The 18,972-nt window shown below is 39.5% G+C and overlaps 2 protein-coding genes across 2 annotated transcripts in view; one reads left to right on the forward strand and one right to left on the reverse strand.

Annotated features, from left to right (window-relative positions):
* The window catches only part of ZNF423 (zinc finger protein 423), a 920,137-nt gene that overhangs the window by 456,594 nt on the left and 444,571 nt on the right, over positions 1–18,972 (reverse strand). The gene's annotated exons all lie outside the window — the stretch shown is intronic.
* LOC127389368 (uncharacterized) lies at positions 856–18,336 on the forward strand. The gene is made up of 4 exons (XM_051629787.1): positions 856–969; positions 7,464–7,689; positions 8,465–8,571; positions 17,129–18,336. Exons 1-4 carry the CDS (start codon positions 856–858, stop codon positions 17,546–17,548), a joined length of 867 nt encoding a protein of 288 aa, XP_051485747.1. The 3' UTR covers positions 17,549–18,336.

Genomic DNA, 18,972 nt, shown 5'->3' on the forward strand with positions numbered 1-18,972 from the left:
TTTGCTTGACATTGAACAGGGCAGGTGTGTCCACATAAGGTGCAACAGGGAGGATTTGCATGCTGGCTTGCTGAAGTGACAGAATTGTGCAAAATAACTGCAGTGGTCTGGCAAGCTTCAGGAAGCAGGTGGATCTGAGGTACCTACCTCCAGAATTAGAGTGCTGAAAATGCCTGCTTGCCTGCTGCCTATCCCAGGAGGCATCTACCCTTCTTTTTCCACACGTTATTACTCAGCAGGCTCCTCTTCTGTACACCCTGACATGCCTGGAATTGCTCAGCTCTTAATGGATCTGGGTGGTACAGCCTACAATTCTGAGAAAATTTGGGACCCAGAAATTCTGTGCATGTGAACATGATGTGTGGTAAATAGAAGAACTTGTATATGCATATTGGGAGGTATAAATTCACATACAAGAGCAGATGTTTATACTGATTTACACTGAATGCAGACAACGCTGTTCATTTAGGAGGTTTAGAAAGGCATTTCTCCTCTTGTGTTAACTTTTTGCATTTGCATTTCCAAATTCTGATATTCTTGAACAAGTATGATAGAATAGGATAGCAAGAGAGTCCTTTTTCATACTTGTTTTTTTCATCAGAAAAAGACTAGTCAAATGGAAGTGTCCAAGAAATCATGCAAGTTACGCCAGGGAACTTTTCCAAAAAGGATAATTTTTTTGCTAAGTCAAGTGAAGAGACCAGAACAGTCAGAATTCTGATTATTAGAGCATTTACCAAAGAGTATTTGGAGCACTGATTAGAATCTGGTCCTGAAGACCATAAGGGTGTGCCTGAAAAACAGGAAGTAGCTACTTTGGGTTGGTTTTCTTTCTCAAAAGCTATGAGTAACAATATGGTAATTGAGAACAGTCAACATGGACTTGATAATGATAAACCGTACTGGATCAGCCTGGAACTACTCAGCAAAGAAGACAACGGTGGAGAAGGGAAGAGCAGTGCCTGTCATGTAATTCAAGAAAGCCTTCTTGCACTCTCTTCCACAGTATTCTCATTTGGAAAGTAAGGAAGTTTGGACTGTCTCATTGCAGTGGTCAAGAGGCTGAAAAGTGGCTCAAAGGGCCAACCAGTGCTTTGTCAGAGTATCCAGGGATATGTACTGAGGTTAATGTTATATGTTTACCTCAGTGATCTGGATGATAAAAGGGAATACACAGTTGGCCAAATTGCAGGTGATACTAAATTGGGGTGGGGCATGGCAGAAGATAAAGCTTCAGTGCAGATGGCCCAGGGAAAACAAGAGAGTTTGGGCAAAATAAACCTGGTGAGGCTGAACCAAGTGAAGCTGAAGGTTTTGTACTGGAAGGGGAAAAACTCCGCGCCTTGGTACAGATGGGGAATGTATTGGCTATGAAACAGGCCTGCTGGAAAGGTCTTGGAGCTACTGGGGATGCAAGACTGAAGGTGAGCTGCCAGTGCCCTCTTACAATGAATATCCAATTCACAAATTGGCTACATGAAATGTCTGCTCATTTCTGGTGAGGCTGCACCTCAAACATGGTATTTGGTTTCAGGCCCTTCTGGTCAAGAGGGAAGCTGACAAACTGCAGTGGATCCATCAGAGCACTGTCAAGATTGTTAGGGACCCTGAGCAACAGCCCTGAGGTGGAGGGAGATGCACTTGCTAAATCTGGTAAAGATGCCAATAGCAGCCCGCAGCTACTTGAAGAGGAACTGCAAAGCTGATGGACTCAGTCTCTTCTCAACAGGTGACGTCAAGAGGGGCAATGGCCATGAATTGTTAGGGAGGTTTGAAACAAGCCTGCCAAGGCATGTACAGGTTGAGTGTGCTTGTCATGCTCCCACATCTCCCTATAATGTACTTTAATGTTTTTAACATTTCAACCAATTTTGATTGCTTGAACACAGAAGGAGTTTAAAGTAGGTGAAAATTCCCAGCCAGTTAGTCCCTCAGATATCTCCTGTTATATCACTATTTAAATCTCTTCTGGGAGTATTCAGATTTGCTTTTTTGCACAGGGGAATTAATTACGGGCAAAATATCAACTTGGAATTCCCCAGGAAAGGAGTTTCAGTCAGCTTTTCGTAAGCAGATTGAAAGTGGACTATTTTAGTTTATGGATTACTAGCACTCGCAGAGCAGCTGCATTGACCTAGTAGACACTAACAGCTCTGTCTGAGGCATGTAAGTCTGTTGGGCTAATGATTAACTGATTAGAAAGTCTCAGTAGTTTTTGACATAATAGACTCATATTCTATCGAGTAAGCCACACAAGATGATTTACAATTGTAATTTGGATTACCAAGATCTACTTTTCCTAGAGTATAGTAGTTTTTTATGTGGAAAATAAAGCACTAATAGAATTGCCAAAATAATTTACTGTTGCATGACATGCGAGTGGTTTAAATCTCTGCTGGCAGATGAGCACACAAAGTAATGGTTCAAAGTGATCGTTACTGGTTAATCATGACATGTTCTGCTGGAAGAGGTAGATACAATTCTCCAAAATGATGCATTTTTATTTCCTCAACTCTTTCTCTCCTTCCTCATGATGGCATATATCAAATGACAAGTTCTACACTGAAATGAAGTTTGTTCAATTCAGTTAGTGAATTAGCAGAATAATGACCATAGAATAGTTGTTTAAACTTTACTCAAATAATGAGAAGTATTTAAAATTGCAGTTATTACTCTTACCATCATGGACTTGAAAACCAATAGCATGAAACAATTCTTGTTTTTAGTCCAATCATTCATGTTTTATTTATATATTTATAGATACACTCAAGTAGCAGTCTCCAACACGGTGACAGTTCCATATCCTACATCTCGTATTTGGTTTTACTACATTATATTCACATTCTTTTCCTGTTGTGGCGTAGTGTGGAACAATATTTAATTGTAACTATTTACAGTTGATGAAATGTGCTTTAGCAAGAACACCTGCAGGAGTGCATGGAAAGAATATGTAAAATATTTTAAAATATGCGTGAGTACATTTGTGCCTTGTACTACATAAGAGGTAGTTTGAAAGAGGGAATAATAATCGATCAATTATTAGAAATTATGAACCAGCTTATAAAAATTACTGGTATTTTGATGCCAGTAGACTCATGCCCAAAGGGCATTGGAAAAGCAAGCTCTTTCCAGCTGTCCTGAGTATATGCCTACTATAGTATGCCTTACACATCTTCATGGAATTACTTTGAATACTCTAATCAAAATGTGGGGGTTTTTAATCATGGAAGTCAATTGGCCAAGCCTGAGGAGACTTCTGACTGGACAACTGGAATGCCTAAAGCCCAGAGAAATACCATCAAAGCTTTTCAAGACTGGAAAGGGATTATTTGTCTGGATAACCAAGTAACACCCCTGTTAACAAAATCCGATAGATAATGAAGATGTGTCAATTCATTATAGACCATTAGACATCTTAGTGTTGTATCTCATGTTACATCTACTTAAAGAGTCTGCCTTGTCTTCCAGTGCTCTAAAAATCATGTTAGACTTTTTTAGGTAACAAAAGGCATCAAGCCATTTTCAGTTAATGAAAAGCACTGAATGATGGATCATTAGGATATTTAAATCCTGGTCATATGTGAAAGTCGAAAGCTATACAAGTGTTTTAGTTAATTTTTTGGTTCTTGATTTTGATTAGTGAAGGCAATTGGCAAGAAAATTGTTGGATGGATGGAGCACTCAAATGAGTATTTTGGTTATAATAAACGTGGCCTTGTGTTAAAAGGAGGGGGATATGGTAGTTTATGACACGTTGCAAAGTAAGTTTTGCCATGGATTTATTTTTCAGTGCATTCAGTGTTTTGTGACAGTGACTGTTTTAAATTCTGTGCCGTGTGACTAGTCTTTGTAACAGGACTGTAGAACACTGCAACTGGACCAAACAATTCCCAACAGTCGCATTTCACAACCACAAAGGGTTTAAAATATAAATTTCTCCTGTATCTCAATGAGATTGGAGAGAACACATGTCAAGTATGTTTGTAAGAGCAGATCACTCCTTGATTTTTTTCAGTAGAGGTTTCTATATTTTTTTGGTCTCGTATTGAGTTTTTTTTTCCTGGTTCTCATTGTGTTTTCTTTCTCTTTTGAAGTGTCCTTCACTGACAGTCTCTGTGCTGCAACCTCCCTGACTTCTGCTCAAGATGGGCTGACTGCTTCCTTCTGCCGTGCCTTTTATGTGGCCATTTGTTTGCTAATGTCAAACACACACTGCAGCATGGTAGGTCAAGATGTAAGAAATAATGTCCAGGCTTCTTTTGGTGCTGTCAAACACATGGAAAAGGCCTGTCCTGTGGGATCATTCTAGCAATTATAGGATTATAACCTTTTCCTCCATATCAGCTGTACAATATCACATGTGTTATAAGATCTTCAATGAAGTATTTTAAAAATGGCTCTAAGTGTGAGTTTTCTGCATACTATGTCTTGCTTATCTTTGCCTGTAAAGACCCAGTCTGTCTCGAAGATACAGGAACTTTACAGCATGTTCTACTCTCGGCATCATAAACTGCAATTTATCAATAGAAATACTGTTCTTTACCACTATAAAAGGGAAAAAAAATAAATTACAAAAGGCCAATGTTGCATTCAGAAGAGGAGCTCTATTAAACTGTGAGCTGTCAAAGACCAGGCCAGGCAGTCTAAAAGCTTTAGAGTTTTGCCCCAAGTGGGTATTTGTTGAAATACCTTGAAAAATACATCTTAACTTTAGGTTTTGTAGGATTATGCTCTCACCTAAAATTTTCATATCTAATACTACAGTTGCAGGTAGTCAATTAAAGGCAGTAGTACCTGGAAAAATCTAGAGAACCCATGCTAAAACCAAAATCATGAAACATTAAGTTCTGTCATACGAGAACTGAAACAGGTTGATATTTAATCCACAGACAGTGACTCTAAAAGACTGTGGGGATCATGTGCTCATTTCACATGTCTAGGAAATATTGGGAGTTGCATTTGAGAGGACACAAGGTGTTATTTTAAAGTCTATATGCAAGATGAAAACAGTGATTGTAACGTTTTTAATTCACACAAATGCTTTTTATAACTTGTCATGTAGTTAAGTAGGTAGAATTCATTCACTCAGTCCAAGGATTTAAATTCTCTAGAAAAAATGTTTTGTTATTTTATACAAACTACAGAGAAAAGGATTTAGAATTGTAGAACAGAGACGACTATTCTGGGCAAAATCAATAAGACCATGCACAGGGGAGAGGGGGTTACTCAGCAGGAGTTAAGGGTTAGTAAATATAAGCCTTTAGTGTGAAATTCAATCCTGTGCTAAGTAGCAACACAGACATATCGCACAGACCAATTAAGGATCATTTAAGACTGATGTATTTTTTCATTAAGTGTCACTTAAAAATAAAATTTCACTAGGTCCCATCAGTCAAATATTCACTTAGTGGTGACCAATAAAGGTAGCAGAAAAGCTTTCCCTTTAGATTTCCTTTCCGTTTTCACCAGGAGGAATCTTTCTGATAAGCTTAAAAACAGTCTCTAGTAACAGCAGGTGAAAAAGGTAGTATGTGCTTTTACAACTCCCTAGCTTATTTAGAGTTGCACTGAATTTTGCTCTATGGGGTTGCAGTTCCACGTGGAACAGCTTGTGAATTAGTAAGAAAGAGTACTAATTGTTTGCTTGATCATTAGACATCCCACCTTTCCATATCATCATTGAACTCCATTAAGCTTGATGTTTATACATATACGATGTTAGTGGTCTCACAGATAGCAGCAAAGTACATAGTGATTAGTGAAAAAATAATCACATTATCAATTTCATCAGTATTAATGTTAATTCCATCAATTTTCAGCATTACAATAGAAACTGGATCACAATTGAAGATGTGTTTTTAGAGATCATAAATTATTACCAGGTAAAACTATTTCCAGAGGAACAAAAACCCATGTAAGTAACACTGTGCCTTTGTGGGTTATTCTTTTACACACACACCCCCCAGACAAAAAAAACCCAGAAAACAGACTTAGATTCCAGTGAGATCAGTGTAATAGTGAGAATTCTTGAAGTTCTCACTTACTTGTTGTTTCATGGCATCACAATGAAATGACAGTGATCCTTTTCAAGAGTCTGAGTGCTTTCAAATTGTGGTAGAGAACTGAAGTAGAGATTGGCTGTGAAGCTCATAAAAAGGCAACAAAGCTAGTGAGATACAGTAAAATTTACATGTAAAGCATTTCAAAGACTAAGGATTCAGAAGGTATAAATTGATGCTCCTTTGGATCATTACCAGTTCAAGCCACACCACTGAGAGTCTCATCTTGGAGTGGGTTTGTTTGGGAAGACCAGGAAGCAGTGGGAAGATAACACAGTAGTCAGGATAGTGATGGGGACGTGTTCTCCATTGCGTAGCTCAGTGGAAGAAATGCATCATGAAATTAAGGACCAGTGCATTCAAAACAAATATTTTATGGAGAAAATAGTTGGCCCATGGATTTTTCAGTGGCAAAGAGACAGAGAACATGTCTGCATGTAATGGGTCTGGGTCATTTATGTTTGCTAATACTGTTTGTAGCTGTGCTAATACAGATGATCAAATCTCATATGTCAGAAATATGATGAAAAGGCAACACGCCTTTCTTTTTCTTACTGTCATTTCATAGTCAGTTGGATGTTTTATGGGTATATAAAGTAGAGGCATAAAGCATGAGAGGAGCTATAGAACAGTAGATGGACCCATTATGACAAATTATCTGTTACTTGCTCTGTGAATTTCCAATCCAGAAAGCCCATTGTTGCCAAACAGCAGAAAATATTTCCATTTTAAGAGTTGGTTTGGACAAGCAAAGCTGATAAATGTTGAAGCTAAAGAAGAGCTAAGTGACCCAAGAATAATATCTTAACTTTTTTATTCATATGACACCTGGTTTATATGGCTGTGGTTCCCATTGATTGCAACGGATCTTAGTGACTTAGATTACTATAAATGACAGTGAGATCAATTCTTGCACAAAAAGGCATTTTCAGTTGAGATTTTTCTGTCTCAATGCTGTGTTGCACAGGTTCAAGCACTATTTTCTCTTTTGTCACTTTTTGGTCAAGACATATTCTCTGTAAAAGGTTCTGGAAGAGTTCTGTCACATTAATACTTTCTAACTGAAGGCATCATTTGCCAGAGCCTATATTCAGTGTCACACTCTTTAAAAATTGCTCTTGGCATCACAGCCTAATGATATTACAAATCCTGTCACAGTATCAAAAGTGAAGTGATAAGAGAGTTAGAAATATTTAAATGGTGCTCCACAGTCATATAGCTTGGCAAAGAATAATCTGACTCTTGGTCATACCAATGAAATGTTGTCAATCTCAACTACCCTGATTTATAGTTTGACTGGGAGACCACTGGAATCAATCTTCACCTGTCCAAGGTGAACAAAGAATTCCAATTTAGTGCTCTGCAGTGTTCTAAATAAGAAATTTGAACTTAGTGTGTAAACAGATCGGTAGTAGCATCACTTGTTCCAGATTTAACAAAGAAGTAAATCACCTTAGCAAAGTATTCTTTTGGATAAATTGTAATGCAAGGTCCTACCATCCAGCAGACTCCAAGTGGACTTTTATACATCTAGTGCCATCTCCCAAAAAGACACCTAAGAAAAGCACCAGTGTCAAATTTGACCAAATCAGACTACTGACTGCACCTGTCTGTCACATAACCCCACCAGGTAATTGGGTAAGTCCTGACTGAAAGAAGCATTTATTTGGTTCTTTCTACACATTTCTGAAAGCTAAGAGAATTTCCAAGGCAGAAATAATCTAGAAAGCTTGAACGACTCCCTGAAATGAAATGGATCCGTTCAGATGGTGCGTGTGTCGTTTCACACAAAAACCTCATAGTCTTAGTAAAACCAAATGTGTTTAGTATAAAAACTTGACTAAGTTTGCCAGATGAATTACTAGTTATTTCAATCTATTATTTTATATAATTAATTGAATTTCAATTTAAAGCCTTAGAAGAGGGCCGAGGATCTTTGTGAGAGGAATTCTGTCACTGTCCACCCTGATGACACCATGATAGGAGAAGAATTTCTATGCATTTCTGATATACCAAAAAATCAGTATGAGCAAGTAAGCATAGATAAAATGGAAGCAACTTGAATGTAATCAAATAATTCAATTTGATTTTTATTATCAGTTTTAGTACACTGTTTTAAAAATTTCCCAAAGAAAAAATTAAAAACACTGATGGAAACAAAGCCTTCTAAACCAGTTGTGTTTTGCACATGCAAATAGTTTTTCTTCTGTAAAACCCTCAGAAAATCTAGTGGCTCCCTAAGGTATATTTAAATGTTTTTTGAATTTTCTTGTGTCATGCTTGATTGTGCATGTATCACACAATTCCAAAGAATCTGTACAGTGGATGTGATCTCTTCTCCTATGTAACTGTAATATGGCTTCATATGTAATCATGAACAGTTTACATATGTTATGTCTTTGCAGGAACAACTATATTTAATACAGTCCTTCAGTGGAAAGATTCTTGTCAGTTGTCTTCTCATGGGAAGATTAACCACAAAGCAAGGATTTGGTCTGAAAACAAGGAAAAGGTATGGTCCTCTTAGTGTGACGTGCATAAGTGAATTAGGAAGACTAAAAACAATTCAAGTGTGTTTCTGTATTTTTAAAACCCCTTATTTTGATACCTCCTTATGCTAACCAGTCACTAACTCAGGAAGGAGATGTAATCTTAAATTGGTGTGAAAGAAGGTTTTTGCAAATGTTGGGTAGCATCCCTACTGATGGGAGTCAGTGTAACCTTTCCTTCATTCTGCCACTGAGTTACTCAGTACAGTTCACCTTATATCACTGCTGCCACCTGAAAACCATCCCTTCTCCTTAGAGCCTTCTGATTTTCACTGTTTTCTTTTTCCCCCCACAAGTGTTCAAGGTCAGATTGGATGGGGCTTGGAGTGACCTGATAGAGTAGGTGTCCCTGCCTGTGCAGAGAGGTTGGAACTAGTTGATCTCTCAGGTCCCTTCCAACTCAAACGGTTGTGTGATTCTATGATCTTCCTGGCCGCTCAGCCTCTCTCTCTCCTGCACTCTACTGCCAATATTCAGTTTCTCTGAATTTTGTCTTCAGTCAATTTGTGTTGACTTTTCCCAGTTTATGTCCTAGAAGCCTTTTTATCCGTCTGTAATCAAATGAGATAGCTTGTTCCCTGGTCCTGGAAATGGCTGGACTAAGTTCTTCTCTTGAGGCTTTTTAGAATAAGCTTGAATTTCTTTGAAACTTCAAATCTAAATACTTGGTGTTTTATAAAGCTGTGAACAACTGAGACAGAGTTGATACTGGTAATCATTAAAAACCTTAACAGGAGACAACCTTTTAGCTTTGCCTTTTCAGATGTGCCCAATAACATTTTGGACTCATTATTGTGTCTTATTATGGCATTAATTCCCAATATGTGATTTCACTGAAGTAGCTTGTTCTTTTTAACATGAAAACTAGTGGTGAGATGGCTGGTGATCATGGCTCAATACCTTCTGCTGTGCTTGGAAAATATTCATATGGATCACTGATATCAAAATATAGATTTTGTGCACCCAAGTTTAAACAAAGCCTTGCAGATAGCAGGGATGTATAGATGGAGACTGAGCAGAAATAACCCCTGTTACTACCACTGTGTATTTCTTTTCTTGGGATGTTAATTCTTTCTAAAATTAATTTTTAGAGTCATGAATTAACGTTACTAGAAACTATGAAGACTGAAGTTTCACTTTGACATTGTAATTAAGATCTAATGACCTAGACTTATTTACACCTAAATGAGTTTTTTAATGGCTTAATTAACAAAATGTACCAGTTTGCCTCTTGAAGTCACTCTGAGGTAGTATCTTTTAGTAGTTTCAGATGGTTAATAAAAGAGGAAAGCCTTCCATTTTTTGAAGTGGGTACTCTTCTAACGAGCCACTTCATCTTAACATGTTATTGCTGCATCAAAAAATCGGACTTGAAGAATATATTTAAATTAGGATCACTTAAATTTAAATGTAAATTCAGAGGAATGCAAGCATTTTGTGTAGGGAAAAGGTAAAGAAATGTTGAGATATTGATAAACTCCTGTATGAGAAATTCTGGCTGCCAGGAACTGCTCTTTACAGAAGAGAGTCCTGCTGATTCTGCTGAAGTGCAAAAGGTCCACTTTGTGAAATGAGAAGTTTGGTGGTCTCAGGGCTGAGAAGAATCAGCCCTTTGTTTCTCTCAGCTGCTGAATCAGACTTGATCCATGGGGGATTAAGCCCAGTTCTATGGTTTTGGTTTTACTAGGAAATCTAATTATGAAATACTTTTCACTGATTTTTAAGGATTCTTTTCAGCTGTGTTAGCCAAAACTTAATTTACATTAGAAGTTGACGATATGTTAATTATCTGAATTTTATTATCTTTTGTCTGGAGTGCCTTGTAGTGATTTAAATTTATCCCAGGAAGCTGGGATATGGGATGACTCAGGACTTGCCCAAGATGGCAAAGAAAACTGAGCAACCAGACCTCTTCTTTCTTTGCTTATTCTTAATACTGTGACAGAGGCTAACATTTCTGATGTGCAATTGTACCTTCTCTAAGTGGCAAACTTTACGTAGAAGAGGACCCCCCCTGGTTTCCATGGGGCTACTTGTATGAGCATTCAGATAAGGTATTGGCAGGATTAAGGCTTTACATACGGTGGAGAATCGAGCTTTATATAAACTTTAAATAGATTCCCAATCCTTTGTGCTTCCCATTGTCCTGTGCTGCCTCTCACTCTGAAATAGGGCATATCAGACAGCCAGGAGAACTGAGCAGACAAGTGGAAGGGAGAAGGTTGTCTCCTATGAATTAAAAAATCTAAAGGCTGACCCCCCAAATCATACGCTTCAGTTTCAATAACTTCCATGGCTTTGATATCAATCCTGTGATTCTATTTCAGTTTGTCTTCTGATTTTTGAACTCCTGGGGTTGGCTACACTGACATCATCTCTAAATTTGGTGGGGAGAGAGAAAGGCAAGCATTGTTAGGGTGAAGGAGCCTGAACAGCAGCAGCTGCTGATCTGCTCAGTCAACACAGTCGACTTTATCACACGGCTTGAGATCGAAGGTTTCTCAACTGTATTTTTAGCGTGTCAAGTAAAATCTTATTTGTTTTTTGATTGAGGTGATTATACTTCACCTTGGTGAGGTGTTACTGCTTGTTCTGCAAAATGACTGTTAATCTTATGATAAACTCAGGGGTGCAAAATGAGGGTCACTCAAACCTCTTATGTTACCTTCCTAGTCAGAATGTTCAGAAACAGACTTGATCATGATTATCTCTGCTTGAGTGTTCAATGCATCAGCTACAAAAGATGGAAAAATGAGTTACCTGTGTCTCCTGTTAGGGCTGGGGAGCTATGTAATTTAAGTAAATAATAAAATAGAACACATCAAGATCAGAACAGGGGTTATGTCTGTTTATGAGCTCTATCTGAGGAGTGTTTTTAGTCTCTGTTCCCTAGAGATTTGGATTTTTAGTCTCCATCCCTTCGAGAGAGGATTTGTGGCAGGAAATGCAGCGTGTTAAGGGAATTTGCTGTCCTCTAAATAGTCCCTGCCCTGGAGACCATGAAATATTGTAGACCATAATTATTCCTTCAGCTTCCTATCAGTGGCAGTTCTGTGATAGACTGGTAAATCCAGGCAGCTTGTGAACCCACTACCTGTACCTGATTACTTGACAGTTCCACAGGAAAAACCTCACAGCTGCAGCAGAGCTGTGGCTGTGTCTGCACAGCTCCAGGCAGCATCACCAAGGAACAGCAATGAGCAAGCACTGGGTGAGAACTAGAAGCCATCTAGCAGCAGCAGCACAGTGCTCTCCTTGGGTTTATTACTCTGACAGGAACAGTATGTCCATGCTGCAATTTTCCTTTTAGTACCAAGTGAATTTGGAAATCTCCCTTTATAACACTGCATTATGCTATACAGGTGTGTACCTGGTTAAATGGGAACAGAGGGGGGAAATCATGGTTCCTGTTAAGAGTCAGTAGGAGTTTCCATGTTACTTGAGTTGGTTCAGGATAGCACCCATGGGTTTTTACTGGCTTGGGGTTTCTCACCCAGGTATGTCTGTCCCACAGCTGATACCATCACAGTCTATTCATTGTAATTCTTATCCGAGCTGTTTTGAAACTGTTATAAACTAAAGAATAAAAGGTAAGTCTCTGGCAATGCCTTTTCTGTTTAGACAGAAAGGTCTTTAGGAACAAGGTGTGCCTTTTGCTGTCAGTTGCTATAGTGCCTAGCACAACAGGGGCCTGGGTCTTAGTTGGAGCCAATGCGATGTCCTCACTCTAGTAACAAATCTTCCTGAGGAGACAGAAAAATAAAACAGCTACTCTGTAATGTAGTCATGCACCATAATGGTATAAAGTAATTTGACATACAGGCTAGTCACATGTGTGGAATTACACCTTGCTAAGTAAAACCTTCCCAGGTACTAAAAGTAATCCTTCACCAATGATCTTGCAGTAACCCAGATGATTTTACAGACCCCAAAGTTTTCTTTCACATATATGCAGGTACCATACTCTCTATTGTGGGAAATGCAGCTTCACAGGAGATGAAGTGCAGAAAATATTTAATAGTAAAAGAGCTGCAAGACAAAAGGTGAGCTTAAAAAATGGAGTCTGACAATGTTGTGAGGTGGATGTAAGTAAGTAGGAAGTAATTTGCCAAGATGGAATTTGGCAAGAAGACCAAACTTAACAGTCCCTCGTGTCATCCAGAATGTGTCACGTCCATCTGAATAATATCTTTCCAGATGGAAATAGGAAGGAACTTTCCAGTTAGCAGTGTTTCATTAGAAAATGCTGAGTTACTGAAAACCAAAATATTTATCAGGAATTAGGTCTTTTAGTTTTCTTCTTGGTGGTATGTGTTTGTTTTTCTTCTTTCTTCCTCCCCCCTGCCAAAATTCAGGCAGGTCTGTGCTACTCATTGCTCTGCAGCAGACCTGCTGTGTGGCTGTTCTCTCACTCCAGGGCACCTAGCAGGCTTCTTGTAGCTCAACTGGGAGCTGAATCTAAAGTTTACATATTTTCCAGGTGTGTCTGGTAGAGTTGGAAACCCTGAATTTCTGAGGTCTCTGACCCAGTTGTGGGCTCCTGCAGCTTTGACATCTCTCTTCACAAAAAATATTTTTGATACCTTAACCAATGCCCCAACCCCTGGCCTGAAGAGGTGGAAGCCTGGAAAGCCTGGAAGCCCTAGGAGAGTTGGCATAGTGGTGGCTTGTTCCTTTGCACCCCAGCACCGGGCACTGTAAATACCAAGATTACTGGTGAAGTGTGGATGTCCATTTTTCTTAGGTTCCTACTCTATTAGTTGGTAAAAAACACTTCTAGCAGCTCCAAAACTCAGATCTGCTGCTTTCATAATGGGATGATTTCCAGCTTCATCCTAGATTTGTACATTTGGCACCATGTTGTTTTTTTTTTTTTAAATAATCAACACCAAATCTGTTCAATTTTTCCCGTGTAAAATTTTCAGAATTTTAGTTCCATTGGAAAATTTGAGAATTTTTTCTTCTCATTCAAAACAGAAATGTGGAGCAGAGATCTTGAATCTGAGTGAAAACATCTCCAGGCACAGTCTAGGAAACTACTCAGTGTTCATTCCTTGGACCAAGTCAATTGCCAGCATTGCTCCAAGCTGGTCTGCTTGGTGGTTTGCCATCTGAGGTTGTTGGGGTTAGTCGTTCTCAGCCTGGGACATGTGGCACATCCAGAGCAGGAGGATGATCATGTTTGGAACTTCTTGGTAGCAAATTGTTTACCCTAGAGCCATTAAATGTTCTGTAACGTTCAGATATCCTGGTTTTAACCATGACTTATATAGTGTCAAGATGTGTTGAAGAGTATGTATGGTATATTCAGTCATGTTGTGTGCAGAGTTCAAAGCTTTGTGACTCTGTTAAGCAAATTCTGCCTGTGCCTTCACAGCTATAATCTTTCCTCTTGACAGAAACATTAAAAATAGCTGTGGATGTTACAGATGCTCCCTGCTACCCATAACAACCTTTCATTGCTTCAGAGTTAATAGCTGTGGAAGGACTGAGCACAACTGACTGTGCTATAAAATGTCACTACATTTGCCTTGAATGGTCTTCTGTGCCAACATGGATGAAAGCAAACAGCACTTGAGATGAACAGTCTCTGATACGCATATAATTAGGATGAAGTTTGCATTTGGTGTGGTAAATAAAAGTAATTACAGCTCTCAAAACACAAATTGAGCAAGTATTTAAGAAATGTAATAATTCACCAGCAATCAGTTGTGAGACATTTTGTTAGAAACCAAGAGACATATAATGCCCTAGTGTGCATATGCATAAAAGCAAGGATGGCCAAGGCTGCAGGTTGGTACCTTGTTCCTCTGTATCTCTCCATGCAGACAGAGTGCAATGGGAACCTGTCCTCTTACTGTGCAGAAGCTGCATTTGAAGGCAGATTTGCCTAGGATCCTGGTACCAGGGCACACCTTGCTCTGTGGCACCTGAGAATGCACATGAATTTGGCAGTCACATAGGAAAGAGTACTGAGTATTGAATACCCAAAACTGGCCTTCTGGCTATATTAGAACCACTCTTATGTGGCAAAGTGTTTGCAGGTTCAGGACTGGAGAAAGATTTGGCAAGGATTAGAAACTATTGCCAGAAGCAAAAAAATCAGGAAAAAATAGTGAAGACCTTATTCAAGGCTGTGAGATTAAATTTCCCCATCAACTGTTCAGCAAAAATTACATGAATAAACAGTTAATCTGGGAATTATTCCAGCAGATCATACTCAGGGATGTCAAAAAAGAACTGTTGCTGGCATTGTTTTATGTATAACGAGTGAGATGTCAACACTGTGCAGTGATTTGAACACACTGGTGCCTAACGAGAGAGCAAAGGTGTGTACTGGGGAAAAAAAGAGAAAGTTTGAGATGGTATTTGTTGAAAGAAAGAAATCCATCAAATATTTTTTTTAATGAGGATAAAACTACTCTCTCCAGCAGCATGCAAATGGGAAGCATCTCACATATTAAAATGGAACTGGGACTTTCAAGTACTTCATTCAATATGCAGAAAATGATAAAGGATGTTGACAGCTTTTCTCCTCAAAGAAGAGAGCTGTGGGGGTCCTTTTATTAGGCAGTATATAAAAAAATCCCAAAGCTAAGTTTTCCCAAGTAGATAGGCAAATATTCAATAAAATAATCAAGTGCTGGTTTTTTTTTGCTGTTCAGAATGGAGTTTGCTACATTTCCTGCAAATAATACACAAAACAAATCCTGTTTTAGGACTGTGGGAAGTACTCAGATATGACAAATGGCGATTGGTATATAGATGTGTTGAGCTGGTAATGTCTGTGCTCTCCAGAGCCTATGATTCATCTGACAGTGCTGCTGTGAAGTTAAAGTAGAACAATATTTTCCTGTTGCGTTCTGAAATGTTCTGAACTTTCCAGAATTAGGGAGTCTTCCTTATAATTGGAGATGATGCCCTGTGAAACCGCAAAGCCTGTCAATTCTCTGAATCTGTCTAGTTCCCTGTCTGAACTCAAGGTATTGCCCTTCTACATGTACCTGTAGTAGAGAGCCAAATGCTGGATTCAAACATTGAGACCTATGTGCTAGCATATCTGACTTGAAAATGCATTATCCCCATCTCTCCGTGGTTAGGATCAGTCTGGGAGCTTCCCCTGAAGGTCTGCTCGTTGGGTTTTGGTGCCAAGTGACTGTTGTGGAAGTACTTTGGTTCTGGAACTGGTTCTTCCGTGTCCCGGTCAGCTGATGCTGAAAAAGCTCATTCTAAAGTAGTTCTTCAGGGATTTTTTGAGTTTTCTCCAAGAACAGAGGGAGAGGTTTGGGAAAAGAATATACTGTTTGAAGTGATGGTTATATCTTTCACTAAGTATTTATGATCCTTGGTTGAGCATCTGGGACACAAAGCAGTTAATATGCAAACAGCAGAGTTAAACTGGGCTATTAGAGAGCATCAGCAAACATATACTGTATACATTTGACAGGTGATACATGGAGATAAAAATCAGTCTGGCAGCTCTGAATTTCCATTTCCATTCAAAAGATGACTTCCCAGAGATGAAGTACTGCTCCAAGAAACAGCTGCACTTTTCCCATGCTTTACCTCCCACAGATTCCTTTCCCTTCCAGGGCAGGAATGCTTCTTCTCTGAAACTTGATATGTTTTCTGCCTTGGTTTTTTCCTCTTGCCCATTTTCAGTCAAACCAGAGGTGGTTGTTTGTCTTCGTGTTTGACTGCAGGGCTTACAGTTAAACACCAATTACAACTTGGATAGGTGATAGTGTAATGCCATTCCTGTTAAACTTTCTTTTTCAAGTCTTGATAAAGTATGTGTTGTTATAGTGACTGTGAAGTGATCACATGGAAAGCCAAACATATCAAATATAGATGCTATTATACAGTTTAAAATTAGCGTCATTTAAGAAAAGTAAAAGGTCTGATTAAATTGATATACTGAGGGGGCTTGGTAAATCTCTGCAAAGACACAGGAATACATTTCCTAGTGCCATGTGAGTTATGCCTGCAGCTAGTTCTCATTTGAAAATCCTTACGGAGTTTTGAAAATTCATCTCATTTAATCTCTTTAAAATGTGTTCTTTATTCCTTAATTTCTACAGTGGTACAAGTGAGAGGATAAAACCATCTTCACGGCTGGTTGTTTGACCAGTTATTCCACTGGTTCACCCTTCTTAAGTGTCTCTCTGCCACAAAGGCCCTTTGCAGCTTAGCTCTGATCTCCCTAACTAGGTGTCTGACTTCCGTCAGCAGTGAATGGAGGGATAGTCACTAGCGTAATTAGCCAATACCACCTTTTCTGTCAAATCCCTCTTAACCTCTCTTAGCATGTCTACACAAGGCCCAGATCTACACTTCTCTGACTCCCCTTTCTCTGTTCCTCTTTTGTGGTGTTAGGGTGTGAGCAGGTCAGGGAAATTTCTTGGTATGGTTGTGAGGACCTAGAGAGAGGGAGGATCTTTAGGACCCTGAGGGACCCAGGAGGGGTAGCACAGAGAAGGGTCAGTATTTGCTCCAAGTTCCTATTCTGCTCTATAACAGCCAGGAGGACCAGAAGACCAGACCCATTTTCCTGCTCCCTTATTCCTTGCTGCTGCTGTGCTTGGAAGCCTTGGAGAGAAGCTCCTGCTTTTCCACCAGCTTGACACCTGCTCTGAAGAATCCAAATCCATCAGGTGCTGGAAAGAGCCTTGGACCCCTCTTCTGACTCAAGAGACCCTCAAACACCTATCTCTGCCATCATTGAGGTTGGTTTTGTATATATTTGTATCTACCTGTATGTATTGTTCTCTATCCCGTGTGTTACTACCTTTTTCCAGTTCCAGTAAGCCTGTGCCAGTTTTAATTTCAGACTTTGAAGTCTCTCTTCTTAATTTGCCTTTTTATCTTCCCTTGGGAGGGTGGAAGGGAGGAATAGAGAGCAACTATGTCCTTTGTTTTTGGGTTCATCCTGACCACTAAATGGAGACACACATCTGCAGAGCTAACAAAGGTGAGACAATTTATTGCTACTGTATTGACTCTTACAGTGTTTCCCCACTGGGATTTCACTGCCGTGCCGGGCTTCTCGGTGCTAAAGTAACATAAATGTTGCATTCGGTTAATATAGAGAAGAAAGGGGAGCAGACAGGAGTCAGGTTGCCCACAAATGTTGAATAATGGGGCTGGAAGAAATGCTGCGAGTCACTGCAGGCTGAATGCTTAGGTTAACATCTTTATTCTATAATTACGTGGTGTACTTGGTGGTTGTTGGCTCTGGCGGGGGTTGCACAGTAAAGATGCATTAGAGTAATTATGTTGTAATGACAGAAGATCATAAGTTAAAGATGTTGTTGGATCCTGTTATTTTATACATCTGAAATTGTTTGGAGCTGATGTGGGAGGTGTATCCACATGGAATTTCATCGCACTGATATTGTAATTAAAGCTGAGGAGATGGGGTTTGTGCTTACTTCCTGCTGCTGCCTGTGAATATTAATTAGCTCATGTTACCACCTGACCCTAGCAATAATCAGCTCTGTTAGAACAGAAGGGAAAATGTGAATTGCCCACCAAATATTTATTAAGAAAACCAAGATGAAAACAACCTGGTTGTGAGAGAGAATAGAGGCTCCTGGAAGCCCAAGTGCCTCCTCCCTGGTGGAAGGAAGAGATTAATCTTTCCAGTTTTGTCTAGACTCTGCTTCATGGAGGACAAGGGCATTTCTGGCAGCACAGACAACAGAAGCACACCTGGTTTGGCACACAAATGAGGCAAGAGGATCATAGGTCTGCAGAGATCTCAGATTTCTGAAGACAGCTGAGATGCTTTTTTTTCCTGTTTGCCTTGCTGCCTGTACAGGCTGTGGGGAGGAGAGGTGGCTCCAGAAGGCCAAAAATAAAAACCTGAGCTGAAGAGCTTCCCTGAGTCTGGGCACCTTGAGTAGACATCTGTGTTACTCTTGGAGTGCTTCAGCATCACCCTCAAAGAAAAGAAGATGATTATTTCATGACTTTCTAAGATGAGATGAGTAAGTACATGGGGAAACCCTGCACCTTGTACCAGGGAAAGCCCTAAGAATTAAACTAAATAAAAGTACAAATTTAGCCCCAAGTCCTAGGCTGCCTGGCAATTTTCTCTGCCTGCCAAGGCAATCCTTTTCACCATTCACACTAATAGCATAGTGTGAGGTTTGGGGATACCCCAAAAATGGGGTTCAGGGAGAAATTGGAATGCATGCTTTTTAAATAAAGAGCCATGGAGAAAATTAAGATTAGTCTGTATCTGCAGTCTAAGTGGTAGCTCTGTTTTTCTCCCTTGTAGCTCCTGGTCTCGTTTGCTGCAGCAGTAGCCTTGCTGATGGTTTCCTGGAAAGACTTAGGGAGTTAATGTTCTTGTCCCTCTC

This window comes from Apus apus, chromosome 11 (assembly GCF_020740795.1).
Source record: "Apus apus isolate bApuApu2 chromosome 11, bApuApu2.pri.cur, whole genome shotgun sequence".
In the NCBI taxonomy this organism is placed as follows: Eukaryota; Metazoa; Chordata; class Aves; order Apodiformes; family Apodidae; genus Apus; species Apus apus.

Bases quoted from the DNA above. Each gene is read 5' to 3' on its own strand.
- LOC127389368 (XM_051629787.1), top strand. From the start codon at position 856: ATGGTAATTGAGAACAGTCAACATGGACTTGATAATGATAAACCGTAC. The intron at 970-7,463 runs GTAATTCAAGAA...GTGTGTAAACAG, and splicing joins GGAAGAGCAGTGCCTGTCAT to ATCGGTAGTAGCATCACTTG. The intron at 7,690-8,464 runs GTAATTGGGTAA...ATGTCTTTGCAG, and splicing joins CTGTCACATAACCCCACCAG to GAACAACTATATTTAATACA.